This window comes from Perognathus longimembris, chromosome 23, assembly GCF_023159225.1.
Source record: "Perognathus longimembris pacificus isolate PPM17 chromosome 23, ASM2315922v1, whole genome shotgun sequence".
In the NCBI taxonomy this organism is placed as follows: domain Eukaryota; kingdom Metazoa; phylum Chordata; class Mammalia; order Rodentia; family Heteromyidae; genus Perognathus; species Perognathus longimembris.
The window spans coordinates 6,493,705-6,512,793 of NC_063183.1; the positions used below are offsets into that span (position 1 = coordinate 6,493,705).

Here is a 19,089-nt window from a genome sequence, read left to right on the forward strand (position 1 = left end):
TCTTCTAGCTTTTTTGTTGGTTATTGGGACTAAGAGTCTCACAATTTTCCTTCCCAGGCTGGCTTTGAATTACAATCCACAGATCTCAGCCTCCTGAGTAACTAGGATTACAGATGTGAGCCATATGTGCTTGGCTTTCTTCTTGTCTTTTTTCTTTATGCCAGTAATCGGGCTTGTGCTCAGGGCCTTGTGCTCTCCCTTACCAATTTCTGCTGTAGGCTAGTACTCTACCACGTAAGCCATATCTATCTCCTTTTGGGGTTTTTGTTGGTTAATTGGCAGTAAGAGGCTCTTGGAATTGTCTTCTGGCAGGCTTCAGGCCAGGATCCTCAGATCTCAGTCTCCTGAGTAGCTAGAATTACAAACAGGAGCTACCAGCACCTGGTGTCAGATGATTCTTACTTAAATCCGTATCTCCAGCCCTGAGTTCCCTCCCAAGCTCCAGACATCTGTTTCTAGCTATCTTCCAAGCATTTCTCTTTATAGTTCTATAAACAATCAGCTGTTTTTCCCCTAAACCACTCAGCAACACTGAATTTTCAAATAAATGTCTCTAATCTCATAGTAGAGTGAGTGTAACTTCACACATCCTCATCCCCATTAATTTCATCCTTAAATCTTTTTTTTTCTTTTGCCAGTCCTGGGGCTTTGTGGGAACCCATAAATGCAGAGCCATAAGGTCAGCTTTAGAGAATTGGAAGGCCATTCTCTGCCCATTCCATTATCTGCCCAGTAGAAGGCTGAGGGCGGCCCAGGGCAGCCCTAACAAGATCTATTGTGGGGCTGGGAATATGGCCTAGTGGCAAGAGTGCTTGCGTCGTATACATGAGGCCCTGGGTTCAATTCCCCAGCACCACATATACAGAAAATGGCCAGAAGTGGCACTGTGGCTCAAGTGGTAGAGTGCTAGCCTTGAGCAAAAAGAAGCCAGGGACAGTGCTCAGGCCCTGAGTCCAAGGCCCAGAACTGGCGCAAAAAAAAAAAAAAAGACCTATTGTGGGTAGCATTACAATGGCCACAGTTTCCACCCTAGTGATAATCCCAAGGGTCACAGGACTGAAGAGGTAAAGTAAACCCCATTTTCAGGCAGCCCCCATTTTGTTGTCTGTGTAAACTATGAGTAACCCAGGCCACCAATTATCCTGGCTAGCAGGATAAGCTTATTAGGGCCCAGCTTGTCAGGAAACTCCCTGCTTAACTCTAACCGCCCCGGAATACCTCGAGCCCTGAGCCAATCAGATTTGTACCCGTATCCTAATCTTGCTTGAACACTTGATTGCTGTAACTTTGGTTTTTTGCCTTTATAAGCTTTGTGAAATCTCAGCTCAGGGCCTTCCTCCTAACCTCCGCTGTGTCGGTGGGTAGGACGAGGCCTGAGTTGCAGCTCGCCTGAATAAAGCCTTGCTTTTGCATTTCAGAACATCTGGCTCTCGGTGGTCTTCTTGGGGGTCTTCTCGCGACATGGGCATAACAAGGACCTTGGAGCTGGTAGGTGGCTGGTAGGACCTTGGTAGCTGGAGGTTGTTTACTTGTTACCTTTACCTCCTGTTTATGGGAAGTCGCCAGTCCTAGGATTGTTCCCCCAAAACTAGTGCCCTTATCCCTTTGAAGTAGTTTCTTTGATGTAGGGACCTTTCTGCATGCACTCTTTTTTTTTTTTTTTTTGGCCAGTCCTGGGCCTTGGACTCAGGGCCTGAGCACTGTCCCTGGCTTCTTCCCGCTCAAGGCTAGCACTCTGCCACTTGAGCCACAGCGCCGCTTCTGGCCGTTTTCTGTATATGTGGTGCTGGGGAATCGAACCTAGGGCCTCGGGTATACCGAGGCAGGCACTCTTGCCACTAGGCTATATCCCCAGCCCCTCTGCATGCACTCTTGTTTGATAATGAATAAAAGCCATGTCCATGGGATACGAGGTATCTGTTGCTGGAGTGAGGCAGCAGGTCCCCTGGTACCCTGAAACCAATTCCACGGTCCAGTCTCCATCATTGCTTTGCTCCGGGCCTTGCTCCCAGCTGCAGCGGGACAAGGTTTGCAACAGGGCTTGGACTCAAGGCCTGGGCACTGGCTCTGAGCTTTTGCTCAAGGCTAGCTCTCTACCACTTGAGTCACAGCGTCACTTGACTTTTTCTGTTTATGTAGTGCTGAGGAATCAAACCCAGGGCTTCATGCTTGCTTAGGGAGGCACTGTACCACCAAGCCACATTCTCAGCCCTCATCTTTTAATCTTATGTTCTAAATAAATCCATTACAGGCCTGAGCTCTTCTTCCATCTTAAGTGGTGTCTAAGTTGCAATAAAATAAAATATGTTGTCACCAAGGTCATCCTGGGTGACAGAGGAAAACTCCAAGAGACAGATGATCTTGATCATGTTATTTAAAAATCATAGTTCCTTCATTCATTCATCTCTCCATTAGGTTTGCACATAGCAGGTAGCCATGTGTACTGAGATGTAGACTCTGGAACTGTCAGAGATGGCACATGGCCCTGATGGGGCCACATGCCTATGGTGAGGGAGGGGTCTGTTGCATCTGGCCCAATCGTCCATGCCACCTCCCTCCCCAAGGCACTGTGGGAAGGGAGAAGGAACAGTCTGTTTGTGGGGAGTTAGAAGGGCAACTGCACCACAATAGTGATGGTTGAGGAGGAGTTTGGTTGGCAAGTGGAGTTGAACGTCTCAGGGGACAGCTGGGGGTGGGCTGGCTTTGGGCAGAGTGGGTACAAATGCGAGGGGAGCATGTGGCTCTCTCCAGGACCGACACAGGCCATTCTGTTTGAGCTGGGAGCTTTGCCAAGGTGCAGCCTGGCCGTCCTAATGCCACCAGCTGTAGGGGACTGAGACACACAGGCACCCACAGTAGCTCATTATTGACACCATGTCCTGGGTACCCAATACTCCCTCATGACTCCACCCAAACCTCCCCAGAACTAGGCAGCCACTGTGTCTGTTAGTTTTGCAAGGCATGTACCCATTAAGATTTGGAGAGAGAGAGAGAGAGACAGAGACAGACAGACACAGAGAGAGACAGAGAGAGAGACAGAGAGAGAGTACTGGGACTTGAACTCAGAGCCTCATGCTCTCACTTACCTTTTACTCCAGGCTGATGCTCTACCACTTGAGTCACACCTCCACTTCTGTTTTGTGTTTTGCTGTTGTTGTTGGTGGTAGTGGGGCTTGAACTTGGAGCCTGAGCACTGTCCCTAAACGAATTTGCTCAAGGCTAGCGCTCTACCACTTTGAGCCACAGTGACACTTCTGGTTTTCTGTTGGTTTATTGGAGATAAGAGTCTCAGAGACTTTCCTGCCTAAGCTGGCTTTGAACTTGGATCCTTAGATCTCAGCCTCCTGAGTAGCTAGGATTATAGACATGAGCCACAAGTGCCTGACTAAAATTTGGATATTTTCACTCTTCTTTGGTTTGGTATGCTTTTGTTTCTGCTTTGAAAATTGTAGTTTGTTCAAAGGCCCCATGTATCTTTTTTTTTTTTTTTTTTTGGCCTATACTGAGGCAGGAGCCACTATTACCCAGCCCAGCTAAGTTTTCATGTTCTATTTCTCAGTAGGGTGGCTATGGTTATTCATAATATGTTCTATATTTCAAAACAGCTACAAGATATTTCTAATGTTTCACCACAAAGAGATAATAAGTTTTTGAATAGCTGGATATGCTAACCCTGATTTGATTATTACACATTATATACATGTATTGAAACATCACATTGTAGCTCATAGATTGAATAATTATTGAATGTCAATTAAAAAGAGAAACTTGAAAGAAGGTCCCTGGGTCCTTCATAGACAGAAGGGAAGAGAATCAAGAAATAGGAGTCTTGGGGCTGGGCATATGGCCTAGTGGCAAGAGTGCTTGCCTCCTTCTACATGAAGCCCTGGGTTCGATTCCCCAGCACCACGTATACAGAAAACGGCCAGAAGTGGCACTGTGGCTCAAGTGGCAGAGTGCTAGCCTTGAGCAAAAAGTAGCCAGGGACAGTGCTCAGGCCCTGAGTCCAAGCCCCAGGACTGGCCAAAAAAATAAAAGAAAAATAAATAGGAGTCACTCAGTAGGACCCAGTAAAAGGATGATGGAGACTGGAGAGAAAGAATGAAGGGTTTTTTTTTTTTTTTTTTTTTTTTTTTTTTTTTTTTTTTTTGCCAGTCCTGGGCCTTGGACTCAGGGCCTGAGTACTGTCCCTGGCTTCTTCCTGCTCAAGGCTAGCACTCTGCCACTTGAGCCACAGCGCCGCTTCTGGCCATTTTCTGTATATGTGGTGCTGGGGAATCGAACCTAGGGCCTCGTATATCCGAGGCAGGCACTCTTGCCACTAGGCTATATCCCCAGCCCCCCCGTTTTTTTTTTTTTTAAAGCTAGTCCTGAGGCTTGAGCTCCAGACCTGGACAAAGTTAGCAATCTACCACTTGGGCTATGGTTCCACTTCTGGCTTTTTTTGTTTTGCTACTGAGGAATGGAACCCAAGGCTTCATGCATGCAAGGCAAGCACTCTACCTTAACTAAGCCTGGGGTGACCTGAACTACGATCCCCTGGTTATGGTTCCTGCACAGCTGGGATGACAAGCATAAACCACCACACTTCACTTTTTTATTGGTTGGTATGGTGTTGGGTTTTTTTGTTTGTTTGTTTTTTCCAGTTGTGGGGCTTGAAATCAGGGCCTGGACACTGTCCCTGAGCTTCTTTTTGCTCAAGGCTAGCACTCTACCACTTGAGCCACAGCGCCACTTCCAGCTTTTTCTGTTTCTGTGGTGTTGAGGAATTGAACCCAGGGCTTCATGCATGCAAGGCAAGCGCTCTACCACTAAGCCATATTCCCCGTCTCTGGTTGGTATGGTGTTTTGAGAATATTTTTCCAAGAATGGATTCAAATTGTAATCCTACTGATCTCAGCTTCCCAAGTTGCTAAGATTACAGGCATGAACCACTGCACCTGGCTAGAACTTTTTTTTTTTCTTTTTTTGTGCCAGTCCTGGGCCTTGGACTCAGGGCCTGAGCACTGTCCCTGGCTTCTTTTTTGCTCAAGGCTAGCACTCTGCCACTTGAGCCACAGTGCCACTTCTGGCCGTTTTCTATATATGTGGTGCTGGGGAATTGAACCCAGGGCTTCATGTATACAAGGCAAGCACTCTTGCCACTAGGCCATATCCCCAGCCCGAACATCTTTAAAAAAAATTTTAATCAGTTATTTTTCTAGTCAAAAAAGCAATAGACATTTATTGTACAAAACTTGGAAAATACAGAAAAGTATAAACAAAATAAAAATTACACTTACATCCATCATCTTAAAGATAACTACTGTGAATATTTGGAATATTCCCTCTTTCTGTAAGTATAGAGAATATGTATATATATATATTTTTTTTTTAATTTATTTATTTATTTATTTATTTATTTTGGCCAGTCCTGGGCCTTGGACTCAGGGCCTGAGCACTGTCCCTGGCTTCTTCCCGCTCAAGGCTAGCACTCTGCCACTTGAGCCACAGCGCCGCTTCTGGCCGTTTTCTGTATATGTGGTGCTGGGGAATCGAACCTAGGGACTCGTGTATCGGAGGCAGGCACTCTTGCCACTAGGCTATATCCCCAGCCCTATATATATATTTTTTTAATTTTTAAAAATTTATTTGCCAGTCCTGGGGCTTGAACTCAGGGCCTGAGCACTGTCCCTGGTTTCTTTCTGCTCAAGGCTAGCTCTCTATCACTTGAGCCACAGCGCCACTTGCGTTTTTTTCTGTTTATGCCTTGCTTCATGTCTTTGAGGCAAGCACTCTACCACTAGGCCATATTCCCAGCCCCAGTATGTATATTTTTGAATCATTACAAAACTAGAACCATATGTACTCACAGATTGTAACGTGCTTTTTTCCCTACTCAGCATCATAGTGAAGGCATTTACAAAGTCCTTACATAGCTCTTGAAAACATGATTCCTAATGAGTGTGACAAGAAATAGGAATCACCTCAGATTGTTTCTATTATCAATGCATGTGGATCTGCCTCCATATCTTATAGTTCCTTATTGCTTTGCTTGTTCTCCTCTTTCTGCTTGGTTATTTTTCCTCTTGGGGCTGACAGTATCTACTCCTACTTCTTCCTTTTTAAGAACCAGGAGACATTTATTCCATGTTTAAAAAAAAACAATAAATTCTCTCTACAAATACTTCTGCACCCGCCCCAGCCCTTTCTCAGCCTAGCAAAATTCTTAGTCTACAAAATCTCATTTATTGACTCATTCATTCACTTACTCAAATCACTATCTCATTCATTCAGTCATTCACTCACTCTTTGGTTCACTTATTCACTCAGTCACTGACATGAATTTCATGGAGGACCTGCCACCAACCAGTCACCATGCCATTGACAGCAATAGAGCAAACAAAATCCCTAGAATGAGCTCTTCAGGGGATTGCCCCCCTCAAGAGCCACGTGTCATTCTCCTCTTTCTGTGAATTCGTGGCATTTTATTTGTGCCTCTTTTAGCGCTGACATTTTGACACTTTCTGAAGTCCCCCCCCAGGTGCCTTCCCCACCCTCCCACGATTTCCTCCGGCATTTGCACAGGACTTGAAAATCAGTTACAGCTCTGAAACTGAGAGAGAGGCAGGGAGACGGGGCTTCTCACACCCCCGACGGTGTTTTCTAAACATTGATATCGGGGTGCTATGTTTGATAGATCTAAAGCAACACTTGCCGCATCTCTAAGGGACTTGGTGAGACGCAGGCCAAGTGCCCAGTGTAGGTGCCCTTGGGTGCCCAGCCTAGCTGGGGGAACCTAGGTTTCCAGCCCAGCCCAGTCTTTCCCCTCAAGCAGCTCAGGAGGCCACACAGCCTAGTGTGGTGGCAACTGAGTCAGTGGCTGCTTTCTGCCTCTTCTCCCCTCTCCCTTCTCAGACCTCTCTCTCTCTCTCTCTCTCTTCACACACACACACACACACACACACACACACACACACACACACCCCTCCCTTCCCACTTTCCCCCTCCACCCAGGCCCTGGCACTTGGCTCCCACACCTCTCTTTGTAGGTCAGTCTGTCTGTTCTCAGCCCTCACTCTGACTCAACAGCTTCCTCTTTACAAATTTCTTCCACCACCTGGGGAAATATCAACTACCTTTGGCCCACATGGCCTCTGGGGGCTGCAGCCTGGGCTTGATCTGAGGCCTTACAGCCAGGACTTGGCCCACATTCCTACCCCAGCCCAGGGCAAAAGTCCTAGGGGCATCATTCCTCCCTCCCTGGGCTTGTCTCCTCTTGCTTTATCTGAACAGAAGGGGAGGCGCTCAGCCTCTAGAATGGCAAGGGAGACACCTACAGAGAAACTGAATACAGAAGGGAATACCCCTCAGCAAGACCAGCGCCCACGGCTGGGCAGACGCCTTACTCCGGCCTGGCCGTGTACCTGTGTGCGCATGCCACGCCCTGAGGAAGGGACAGGGTGTGCTGAGCTGTGGCCCCTCGGGGTGACAATTGCCCTCAGTCTCCCTCACCCCCCCAAGTACACACACTGTACTGACCCCTACTTTTTACAAACATTGCCAGGAAAACTGGGGAAAAGCAAAGGAAGGGGTGACATGTCCAAAAAGAACTGTACTCATTACCCGAGTTATGAAATAAGAACCCCTCTGTATAACACCTTAATAATAAAAAAGTATGTATGTATTTATTAATGATTACTTTTTGGTCGGTCATGGAGCTTGAACTCAGAGCCTGGGTGTTGTCGTTGAGCTTTTTCACTCAAGACTAGCTCTACCACTTTGAGCCACAACTCCATTTCTGGTTTTCTGGTGATTCATTGGAGACAAGCCTCGTGGACTTTCCTGCCTGGGATGGCTTTGAACCTCAATCCTCAGATCTCAGCTTCCTGAGTAGCTAGGATGACAGGTGTAAATCACCAATGCCCAGCAATAAAATTACATTTTTTAAAAAACAGAACAGACATTGCCAAATGCATGTTTATGGCTCACAAACGACATCTCTGGATGCAGTCAAGTGCTAGGAATTTGGGGAACTAAGCCTGGCCTGGGGCTCCCCAGAGGAGAGCGTGGGGAGTGGAGAAGCTGGTGGTGTTTTGGGGTGGGTGACAAGCCCACCAGAGAACACAGCTGGATGCCATCAATCCCTCCTGACTCTCTTCCCTTACCCACACTCCAGGCTGAGCCAAAGCAAATGCAAGTTCATGGATGGATGGCTTGGCAGGATTGTCTTAAGTAGAAGAGTCTGTGAGCAAATTCTTAGGGAGTTTTCTGACTTGTCATTTCCTTCTTCTTCCCCAAGCATCCTTTGAAGGAGTTCTCACCGAAATCACAGGCCCAGTAAGTTTGGCGTCCACGGAGGGAAGAAGGGAAGGGTGGAGAAGAAGGTTGATGCGGGTTTGGCAGTGCACAGGTGATGGGTAGGTGCAGGTCCTGGCCCAGGTGCACGTCCAGATGCTGCCTGAGGATCCTGGCTGGGGAATCCAGGGCTGAGAAGCTGAGTGAAGATGGCAGTAAGATCTGGGCAGAAGCTGGAGGAAGCTGGAGAAGAACGAGGGCACTTGTGCTAAGAGGGAAGGGAATGGAAAGTGGCAAGGAATAGTGGCTCTATTTTTTTCTTTTTGTGCCAGTACTGGGTTTTGAACTCAGAGCCTAGGCACTGCCTTAAGCTTAGCTTTTCGCTCAAGGCTAGTGCTCTTCTTCTTAGCCAGGCTCTATTTCTCTGGCTTTTGGTGAGTTAATTGGAGCTAAACCTTTCATGGACATTTTTGCCTGGGCTGGCTTTGAACTGGAATCCTCAGATCTTAGCCTCCTGAGTAGCTAGGATTATAGGCATGAGCTACCAGCACCAGGCTTCAAACGCCTCCATTATTTACAATCAGCTCCATCCCCTACTTCTGGCCCACTGGAAGTGGGGGCTTCTACAGACTCATCCTCGCTGCCCACCAGTGGCTCTTCCTCTCCTTTCAGGCTGGGGCCTGACCCAGGCTTTAGCTCCTCCAGGGCTAAGGATCCCTGGTGAGACTTGCGTCTGCCAAAGAAAGTGGTGAGGGGAAGCCTCTGGCCAGACCCTTCTGTCTCAGGGACCCCAGAGCCTTTGTCAGCCCTAGACTCTCCCACTATAGCTGTCATGGCCTCCTCATCAGGGACCTGGGCTGGCCCAGCCCAAGCATCCACCACCCCATTGCGCTTTCCACCTCTGTTTAGCGTCAGGACCCCAGTCCTCTTCTTCTGCCTCTGGCGCCACAGCAGAAGCAGGGCCAGGAGGACTAGAACCACCAGCAGCGCCACAAGCACAGGCACCAGCAACCTACCATGGGACCTCTGGCCTGCAGTGAGGGGGGGACTCAAGCTTGTGTCTGACTGCGGCTTTGGAGTAGTCGCCACAGATAATCCCCTGTTAGAGACTGGGGTGTGGCTGGCCACAGTAGGGACCTTAAGAGAGCTAGTTGCTATAGTGACAGAGAGTCCACTGGTCTCACTGGAGGGCTCCAGAGCTCCGGTTGCCATGGTAACAGAGGGTCCACTGGAGGGCTCCAGAGATCTGGTTACCATGGTAACAGAGGTCTCATTGGAGGGCTTCAGAGACCTGGTTGCCACGGTAACAGGGGGTCCATCCATCTTATTGGAAGGTTCCAAAGATCTGGTTGCCACGGTAACAGGGAATCCACTAGTCTCATTAGAAGGCTCCAGAAAGTTTGTTGCTGTGGTGACGGAGGGTTCACTGGTACCATGGGAAGTTTCCTGAAAATTAGACGTCATCATTCCACCTGTCACAGCAGTGTATTCCAGTGTATTCTCTGCTATGGGGACATCATGGCTGCTGGTTGCATTAGAGGTTTCTGGGAGAAGCGAAGGCAAAGGCTCCTGGGTGGTTGTTGACTCAGGTGCGGCACCGATGGAAATCACTGGAAGAAGCAGCTCACTGGTTCCAGAAGGCATCAAGGGGGGTGCAGCTGAGATCTGGCTCCCGGTGCTGTTAGCATCCTTAGGGTCTCCTGCCGGTGGTCCAGTGGAGTTGACTGAGAGACCCTGGTTCTTAGAATCATCTGAGTCGAAAGAAGGAGGCTCTCCTGGAGCAGGTCTGGACAAAGTTACTGGAGTCTGCAGGCTCAGCACGGAGGCCCAGAAGAGGAGGAAGAGCAGAGCCATTTCCAAGGTGGCCGGTAGAAGCAGGAGTGAGGACCTGAGGGTGGGGAAGTTGAAGAAACAGAACACACAAGGCTGGGGGAGGACCTGGCCTGGCTCTCCTCCCTGCCCACTTCCCTGCCAACTGCCAGGCCCAACTTGTGGTTTAACGGCTTTTTTTCCCTCCCCATCCTTGCCTTTCTTATTATCAGAAATAAGAGGACAGGCTCAGTGGCTTGTGCCTGTAATCCAAGATAATTGAGGGGTGGTGATCAGGAGGATCATCGATCAAGGTCAGCCTGAGCTGACTCTGTCTCAACAAAACAAGTCCAAAGTGGTGATAAATGATGACCATCTTCGTTATGGCAGGGAGTGTAAATAGGAGGATTAAGGTCCTAGCCACCTGGGCGAAAGTGAGATTCTACCTCAAAAATAAGCAGAGTGGTGAAGGGCATGAGAGGGGAGAGGTCAAAGATGTGGTTTGAGATGCAGAACACCTGCAAGCAAGTGCCCTTAACTCAAACCCAGTACTGAATAACAAAAAGACAAAGATGAAAGGCACAGACTCAGACCACCCCCTCCCTACCCTAGCCTAGAAGTCCCCTCTTGCTCTGGCGGCTCAGACCATCAATAGCTGTGCCCTCCTAGCCTTCCTTGACACTGTTCAGCCTAGTGGCTTCTGAGTCTCCGGTCCATGACCTACCTGTCCCAGCCTTCAGTGGACTCCCAACTATCCGCCGAGGCTCCTGTTCCCCACCCCCCAGGTCACATCCTCTTACCAGCTCAATTGGTAAGGCAGGGCTGGGCCAGCCACTCCTGCTCAGTACCTCCAGAGGCTTCTGCTCAACTGGAGCAGCCTGCGCCCCAAGGGGAAAGGAAGTGGGCCTTAGCTCCACCCACCCACCCTTGCATCCTGCCCCACCCTGTCCCTGTTCCTACCCCAGTGATGAGAAACTGAGAATCTGGGGGCCCAGTGGAGACAAGAGAGTAGGCAGGGGTCCAGGTTGGGGATCCCTGGGCCTTAGATGGGAGAATGCGTAGAAAAGGGGTCAGAGCTGGCATGATGAGAAGGCGCCTGAAAGACATTGGGGTGCAGAGGAGGATGAGGGAGGGGAAGGTGGTTTCCTTTGCACCTGTGGTCCCCCTAAGCTGTCAGAGCAGGACTTGGGGTGGCGCATTTCCTGCCCAAGAGCTCCCAGGAAGTATGGGAGTGGGGGCTGACGTGGGGAGGCTGACCTGCTGGGGGCCTGGCGGCTTTGTAGGTTGTGAGCTCTTGAACCGTGTTGCAAGGAGTTGGGGTCTCCCCTAGTGGGACCCCAGTGCCCCACCATAGGAGATTAAAAAACAACTCAGATCAGTAATACTGTCACATCTATGGTTTGGTTTTTATAGAACATTAGTAAATGTGCTAGAATCTACATGGAAAATTGTCTCAGAAGATCTCGGCTAACAGATTAATCAAATTGACTTGAGATGAAGTGTTTATTTATTTTTATTTGCTCATTTACGTGTGTGTGTGTGTGTGTGTGTGTGTGTGTGTGTGCGCGCGCCAATACTGGGGATTGAACTCAGGACCTGATCTCTTTGCTTTTTTTGCTCCAAGTTGGGACTCTGCCACTTGAGCCACACCTCTACCTCTGGCTTTTTGCTGGTTAACTGGAGATAAGAGTCTCATACAGGGTCTGGGAATATGACCTAGTGGCACGAGTGCTTGTCTCATATACATGAAGCACTGGGTTCAATTCCCCAGCACCACAGATACAGAAAACGGCCAGAAGTGGCGCTGTGGCTCAAGTGGCAGAGTGCTAGCCTTGAGCAAAAAGAAGCCAGGGACAGTGCCCAGACCCTGAGTCCAAGGCCCAAGACTGGCAAAAAAAAAAAAAAAAAAGAGTCTCATACACTTTGTGAAAGCCTCAGATCTTAGCCTCCAGAGTAGCTAAGAATATAGTTGTGAGTCTTTGAATCCCAGCAGGCTTCAAGTTCTTGCTAAGTTTTTTCACTATGGCTGGAGTTCTACCATTTGAGCTGAGCTTCCTGTTCTGGTTTTGGGTTTTATTGGGTTTTTTTTGGCTGGTTTTGGATTTTTTTTAAGATTCCTAAACACAGAAACACTGTTTGATTCAGATATAAATTCAAAGAAAAGAAAAATTTTTTTAAAAGGAAGAAAATCATTATTTCCAAGAGACATCTGCACTCACATGACTCTGGCAGCATTAGTCACAACAGCCAAGGTATGGAATCCATCTATCAGTGGATGAATGGATAAAGGAAATAGAATATTAGCCAGAAAAAAAAGGTGAAATCCTGTCATTTCCAGCAACATCGATGAGCCTGGAAACTACAAGGTTAAAAGAAATAAGCAAGGCACAAAAATAGAAATAGCGTATGTTCTGTCTTACATGTGGGAGCTAAAAAGTTGATTTCAGAGAAGCAGAGGGTAGAAAGTAATATCAGAGGCTGGGAAGAAAAATTAGGTTAGATGAGTTAGATAAAAGAATATGTTGTTCAGGGGCAGGGAATATGGCCTAGTGGCAAGAGTGCTTGTCTCATATACATAAAGGCCTGGGTTCAATTCCCAGCACCACATATACAGAAAACGCCAGAAGTGGCACTGTGGCTCAAGTGGCAGAGTGCTAGCCTTGAGCAAAAAAAAAAAAAAAAATATGTTTCAGGGCTGGGAATGTGGCTTAAGTGGTAGAGTGCTAGCTTTGAGCAAAAGAAGCTCAGGGAAAGTGCCCAGGCCCTGAGTTCAAGCCCCAGGACTGACAAAAAAAAAAAGAGAGAGAGAGAGAGAGAATACGTTTCAGCTTTCTATATCACAGTAGAGTGACTATAGCTAAAAAAGTAATGCAATTAAAAAAATTAATTTTGCTTCTTTGTGTTGTTGATAACCCTAGCTACTTAGGAGGCTGAGATTTGAAGATCATGGTTTGAAGTCAGCCTAGACAGGAAAGTTTGTGAGACTCTTTTTTTTTTCTTGTTACATGACAAAGGTTTTACTCTTAAATGATTATCAGTAAACCAAGTAACATGTAGCAAGTTCTTAAATCCTATCATCTAGTCTTTTTTGGTGGTGGAGCTTGAACTCTGGGCCTGGGCACTGTCCCTGAGCTCTTCAGCTCAAGGCTAGTGCTCTACCACTTGAGCCACAGCACCACTTTCAATTTTCTGGTGGTTAATTGGAGATAAGAGTCTCACAGACTTTCCTGCCCAGGCTGGCTTTTAACTTCGATCCTCAGATCTCAGCCTCCAGAGTAGCTAGGATTACAGGCGTGAGCCACTGGCGCCTGGCTCATCTAGTCATCTTAATTAATGTAAACTAACAGCAGCCAAAACAAGTACATTAGTATTCATTGCTCTAAACACTTAGCCAGAATGGACTGTTTTAAGGCTGGCTGCTGCTCTGTACAGGTTACAAATAACTACTTACTACTTTTTCAAAAAGCCCCTGACCTTTAAGAAAGTGTAAGGGAAAAAATTATTTAATCCCTTTTCTTTCTTCAAAGAATTATAATTTCTTTGTTTGATCCTATTAAGATCTAAGAAAGAAAATGGTGATGCACATTGCTTGAGCTGAAAGGCATAGGAAAACAGACAACATATACTCATTAAATCCCTAACAAAGAAGAGATATAAAGATGAATTTTGATAAATACTAAATTTATACCAAGAAGCTAGACTGGCTACTCTGCAAAAAGTGAAGGAACCTACTACAGCATACAGAAATAATTTAATGTCTTTCACAGGACAGAGCTAGAGCTTTGCTAACACTCCATTGTCCATGAGGGCGTCTACCACACCAACCCATGGAAAGAAAAGGCGCTTCTCCTGTCCTATCCATTTATGCGGTAGTTCTCGTGGATTTCTGGCTGGATGTCACACACAAAGGCCAAGAGGTTTTCTAGAACTTCCTCCCTGTTCTGCTGGAAGTAGTTCTGGAGGATGGTCATCTTTTCCTTGGTCTCCTTCTCCACCTCACCGCTGCAGCTGCCATGGGATCCCAGGGCCGCAGCTTCCTTGGCCTTGAACTCTTTCTCCCTCTGCAGGCGGTACTGTTCAATTTCGGCCCAGGCTTCTTCTTTGGCCTGCTTCAGCCTTCGGTTGCTTCTCGGCCTGCAGCAGCTGCTGGATCCCCTGTGACTGACCAGCCATGGCGGCGGGGACTCGGAAGCCGAGCCGAGGGAGCCAAGGTCCGCGCGACAGCCGCTCGGGTCACCTGTGAGACTCTTTGGCCACTTCCAGCCTTTTCTGTTTATGTGGCACTGAGGAATCAAACTCAGGGTTTCATGCATGCTAGGCAAGCGCTCTACCACTAAGCCACATTCCCAGCCTATGAGACTCTGATCTCTAATTAACCATCAAAAAACTAGAAATGGAGCTATGGCTCAAGTGGCACTAGCCTTGAGTAAAAAAAAACAAGCTCAGAGTCAGCCCGCAAGCTTTGAGTTCAAGCCTCAGGACTGGAAAAAAAAACAACAGTTTCATGAACTTTCCTGCCTGGGCTAGCATCAAACCACAAACCTCAGATCTCAGCCTCCTGAGTAGCTGGGATTACAGGCGAGAGCCACCAGCATCCAGCTTGTTTTTTGTTTGTTTTCCGATTGGTCTTAGGGCTTGAACTCAGGGCCTGGGCACTGTTCTTGAGCTCACTCGCTCAAGGACAGTACTCTACCACCTTGAGCCACAGCACCACTGGCAATTTTCTGGTGGGTAACTGGAGATAAGAGTCTTACATGCTTTCTTGCCTGGGCTGGCTTTGAACCACTATCCACCAGAAAACGGGAAGTTGATGCTGTGGCTTAAAATGGTAGAGCACTAGCCTTAAGTGAAAAAACTCAGGGACAGTGCCCAGGCCCTGAGTTCAAACCCCATGACCACACCACAAACAACAAATCCAAAAATGCAAAAGTTTATCCTTCAGGTTTGAAAAACTTACTGTAGAATAGAAAGCACCAATTAGCCTTTATTGACTCATTCTAGAGCAAAAGTAGATTTAAAGAGCTACTAGTATCACAGAAAGATGAAGACTGTTGACACTAAGAGAGACATTCAAGAGATTGGAGTAACTTGGGTTTATTTTTCAATCCAAAGTCTGAGTGCCGACTATTGGTTTGTACAGAGCATTTATAAGCAAGTTTAGGTGGGGAAAGGGATGTAAGAAATAGCACAGGGGGCTGGGGATATAGCCTAGTGGCAAGAGTGCCTGCCTCAGATACACGAGGCCCTAGGTTCGATTCCCCAGCACCACATATACAGAAAACGGCCAGAAGCGGCGCTGTGGCTCAAGTGGCAGAGTGCTAGCCTTGAGCGGGAAGAAGCCAGGGACAGTGCTCAGGCCCTGAGTCCAAGGCCCAGGACTGGCCAAAAAAAAAAAAAAAAGAAATAGCACAGGAAGCAAGCATGATTACAGAAGTGAATGGCCAAACTCATTCTGGTCAAACTGGTTGTAATAATGGCTGGTTTGCTTATCACCAGAATGGTCCCTGGAGGGGAGGAAGGTCCCGGCTTATTTCAGGTTTCTAGGCCTGACGTCAGCCCTATCAGGCTCCTTAACACAAGACCCAACTGTGATGGTTCACACCTATTGCCCTGGAACTTTGGAAGGCCAGCGCAGGAAGATTATGAGTTCAAGACTAGCCTGGACGATATAAGAAGACTCTTCAAAAACAAAAGTCAAAACTCTTGAAATTCAAAGACACCCTGCTACAAGGAAAAAGAAAAAACCACCCAAGTAAAACAATACCATAATCTCTTCTGCCTCTTTCCTTCCTAAAAGAACCCCTATCACGTGCTATGCACCATCTCCATCCACACAGGGGTCAGCTCCAGGTGAAGGTGATTCATCTAAAGTATCTGTTACACCTTAGATGTGAAGTAGCCCCTAAACGGCTCATGTGCTGAACGCTTGGACCCCAGCTGTGACATACATGAGACGCGAATGAACTATGAGGCCTCCATCTTCATCAATAAATTAACCCATGGATGTATTGGTGACTTGATGACATGGTTGGCTGGTGATGGAGATTGAGGATGTAGGGCCAGCCTGGAGGAAGTAGGTGACTAGGGACAGGCTGTGGAAGGACATTTTTTGTCCTTGGTTCTTCTGAATACTTCCGGGCCACCATGAGGTGAGCAGCACCCCCCACCCCATGCCCTCCTTCCACCATGATGTTAAGCATTGCCTCAGGCCCATGAGACCATGAACCAAAATAAATCCTCTTCCTTGAAGTTGTTTTGGTTAGGTATTTGGTCATCATGATAAAAAGTGACTCAAGGCAGTCACATTCTCCCATCCCTGGTGTGTCAGGAAAGGACATGTTCCCCATTCCCAGCCCCTGTGACACAAGGAAGGAAGCTTAGAAAGTTCCTCCTTATGTTTAAAAGAGCCAGAAACAGTGCTTTCTCCTCCCCCCAGACATGAGTAAGAGACACATCCCACAACTTTGGGAGGAACTGGCCCTGGGATGACCACATTGTGGGTGGCAGAGCAGGACAAAGAGCACAGGGTCTTTGAGCCATGGCAAAAGCTGATCCATAGCCTTTCGTTGTTTATTTACTTAGTGCTGGGTCTTGAACTGAGGGTCTCAGAACTGTCCCTTTGCTTTTTCTGCTTAAGGTTTGGCTTTCCACTACTGGAGCCACAGCTGTACTACTGGCTTTTTAAGTCTTTTTTTTTTTTTTTTTTTTTTTTGGCCAGTCCTGGGCCTTGGACTCAGGGCCTGAGCACTGTCCCTGGCTTCTTCCCGCTCAAGGCTAGCACTCTGCCACTTGAGCCACAGCGCCGCTTCTGGCCGTTTTCTGTATATGTGGTGCTGGGGAATCGAACCTAGGGCCTCGTGTATCCGAGGCAGTACTACTGGCTTTTTGATGGTGAATTGGAGATAAGTCTTACAGAGCCAGGCACGGATGGCTCATGCCTGAAATCCTAGCTACTAAGGAGGCTGAGATCTGAGAATAGCAGTTCAAAGCCAGCCCAGGTAGGAACATTTGTGAGACTTTCATCTCCAATAAATTACTCAGAAAAGATGGGAAGTGGCACTGTGGCTTAAGTTGTAGAGCACTAGCCTTAGCAGAAGAAGCTCAGGGACAGTGCCCAGGCCCTGAGTTCAAGCCCCCAGGACTGGCAATAAGTAAATAAATAAACAGAACTAAATGAAGTCCTGTTGTTCCCAGAAAAACCCTAAGGGAATCTTCTTTTTCTTCTTTTTTTTTTTTTTTTTTTTTTTTTTGGCCAGTCATAGGCCGTGAACTCAGGGCCTGAGCACTGTCCCTGGCTTCTTTTTTGCTCAAGGCTAGCACTCTGCCACTTGAGCCACAGCGCCACTTCTGGCCATTTTCTGTATATGTGGTGCTGAGGAATCGAACCCAGGGCCTCATGTATACGAGGCAAGCACTCTTGCCACTAGACCATATTCCCAGCCCCCCTAAGGGAATCTTCTAACTCCACTAGGTCTGAGTTGACTTCAAAATATCACTCCTTTTGAGGTCATAGAGCCAGGTGAGGACACATTATTAAATCCTCCACTAGTTTTGCTGTAGATAATGCTTCTGGTAAGTTGGTGGTGATGATAACAGTTGCCTAGATTAGTTTTCAAGCACTCAAAGGCTGCTTTTCTTGGGAACGCAGTCTCCTCATTGGACTTGAGGACATCAGAGGGTAACTGCAGGAGGAAGGAGAAGGGTTGGTATCTCTACCTTCATACTGTGTCTTCTTCCCTTTCCTGCTTTAACCTTGGCTCAGATGCTACTCAGCTCTGCACATTAACATGGTGATCACTGGCGAAATGTTTTGTCTGAAGCTATAGAATAGTGTTAACTTGACCTAGACTTGCCTAATCTCTCTCTTTCCCCATCATTAAGACATCAGCCACAATGACCCAAAACTCCAGACCAGGAAAGGAGTGGAAAGAGGTGGCATCCTGGTTCGTGGAAGATTATTGATTATTCAAGAAAGAACATGCCTATGCCTCCACTTTATTAGCCTAGCTTTCCCTTGTTATCCCTATTCTCCATCTGTGATTCTTCAACAACATCAAAAAGTTGGATTGTGGGCTGGGAATGTGGCTTAGTGGTAGAGTGCTTTGACTAGCATGCACGAAGCCCTGGGTTCAATTCCTCTGCACCACAGAAACAGAAAAAGCCGGGAGTGGCGCTGTGGCTCAAGTGGTAGAGTGCTAGCCTTGAGCAAAAAGAAGCCAGGGACTCAGGCCCTGAGTCCAAGGCTTAGGACTGGCAAAAACAAAACAAAACAAAAAAAGTTGGATTGTGAGCAAAACTCCTCCTTCTCTAATCTTTGGCCACTAAATAGTCCTCCTTTCTCTCTGTCTCAGACATTGTTTTTTTTTTCCATAGGATAAGCTCTGGACCTGGGTTCAGGAACATCTGTCCTCCAGGGTGTGGCCTTCTCCTGAGGGAGGCATTCTATAAATAAATATACGAGGAGGAAGAGTCGAAAAGGCATTGGATCATCCCATGGAATATTACTCTGAGTTAATGGGAAGCTCCTGGAGGACATTGGCTTGGAAAAGGACCCACTTCATTGCTGTGGGGAGCACTAACCACAGAGACAAGGGCAGAAAGAGAGAAACCTGGGAGACGGCTGCCATGGTCCTGGGAACAGGTGACCTAGATCAGGCTGATAGGAGCTTTGAAGAGAAGGGAGCAGAAGCAGAATATCTTTTGAACACAGAATCAACAGAGTTTCTTAGCAGATTCAATCAAGGGCTGCAAGAGACAGGATAGAAGCCACCACCAAGATTTTGGCAGGACCAATTGTGGGAATAGATGATTTCTGATCACCAGAAGATGGAAAAAGAGCTCACATAGATTCTGTTTTCATGTAAAATCCGCCATCCTGAAAGCATTCCGAGGTGGCACAACAGTCTTACAGTTCAAAGTTTTATCAGAGGTTTATTTATTTTTATTTATTATTTTATTTATTTATTTATTTGGCCAGTCCTGGGCCTTGGACTCAGGGCCTGA

At 47.3% G+C, this 19,089-nt stretch overlaps 1 protein-coding gene and 1 pseudogene across 1 annotated transcript; both read right to left on the reverse strand.

The window, feature by feature from the left end:
- Window positions 1–8,794: 8,794 nt before the first annotated feature.
- Spn (sialophorin) lies at window positions 8,795–11,340 on the reverse strand. The gene is made up of 2 exons (XM_048332221.1): window positions 10,887–11,340; window positions 8,795–10,165 (listed from the first exon to the last, which is right to left on the reverse strand). The coding sequence occupies exon 2, from the start codon at window positions 10,129–10,131 to the stop codon at window positions 8,848–8,850; it is 1,284 nt and encodes a 427-aa protein (XP_048188178.1). The 5' UTR covers window positions 10,132–10,165; window positions 10,887–11,340; the 3' UTR covers window positions 8,795–8,847.
- A 1,951-nt stretch (window positions 11,341–13,291) lies between these two features.
- On the reverse strand, window positions 13,292–14,276 carry LOC125340537 (annotated as a pseudogene).
- Between the last annotated feature and the right edge of the window lie 4,813 nt (window positions 14,277–19,089).

What these genes read in the sequence shown, in the direction of transcription:
- Spn (XM_048332221.1), bottom strand. Translation starts at nt 10,131, where the DNA reads ATGGCTCTGCTCTTCCTCCTCTTCTGGGCCTCCGTGCTGAGCCTGCAG.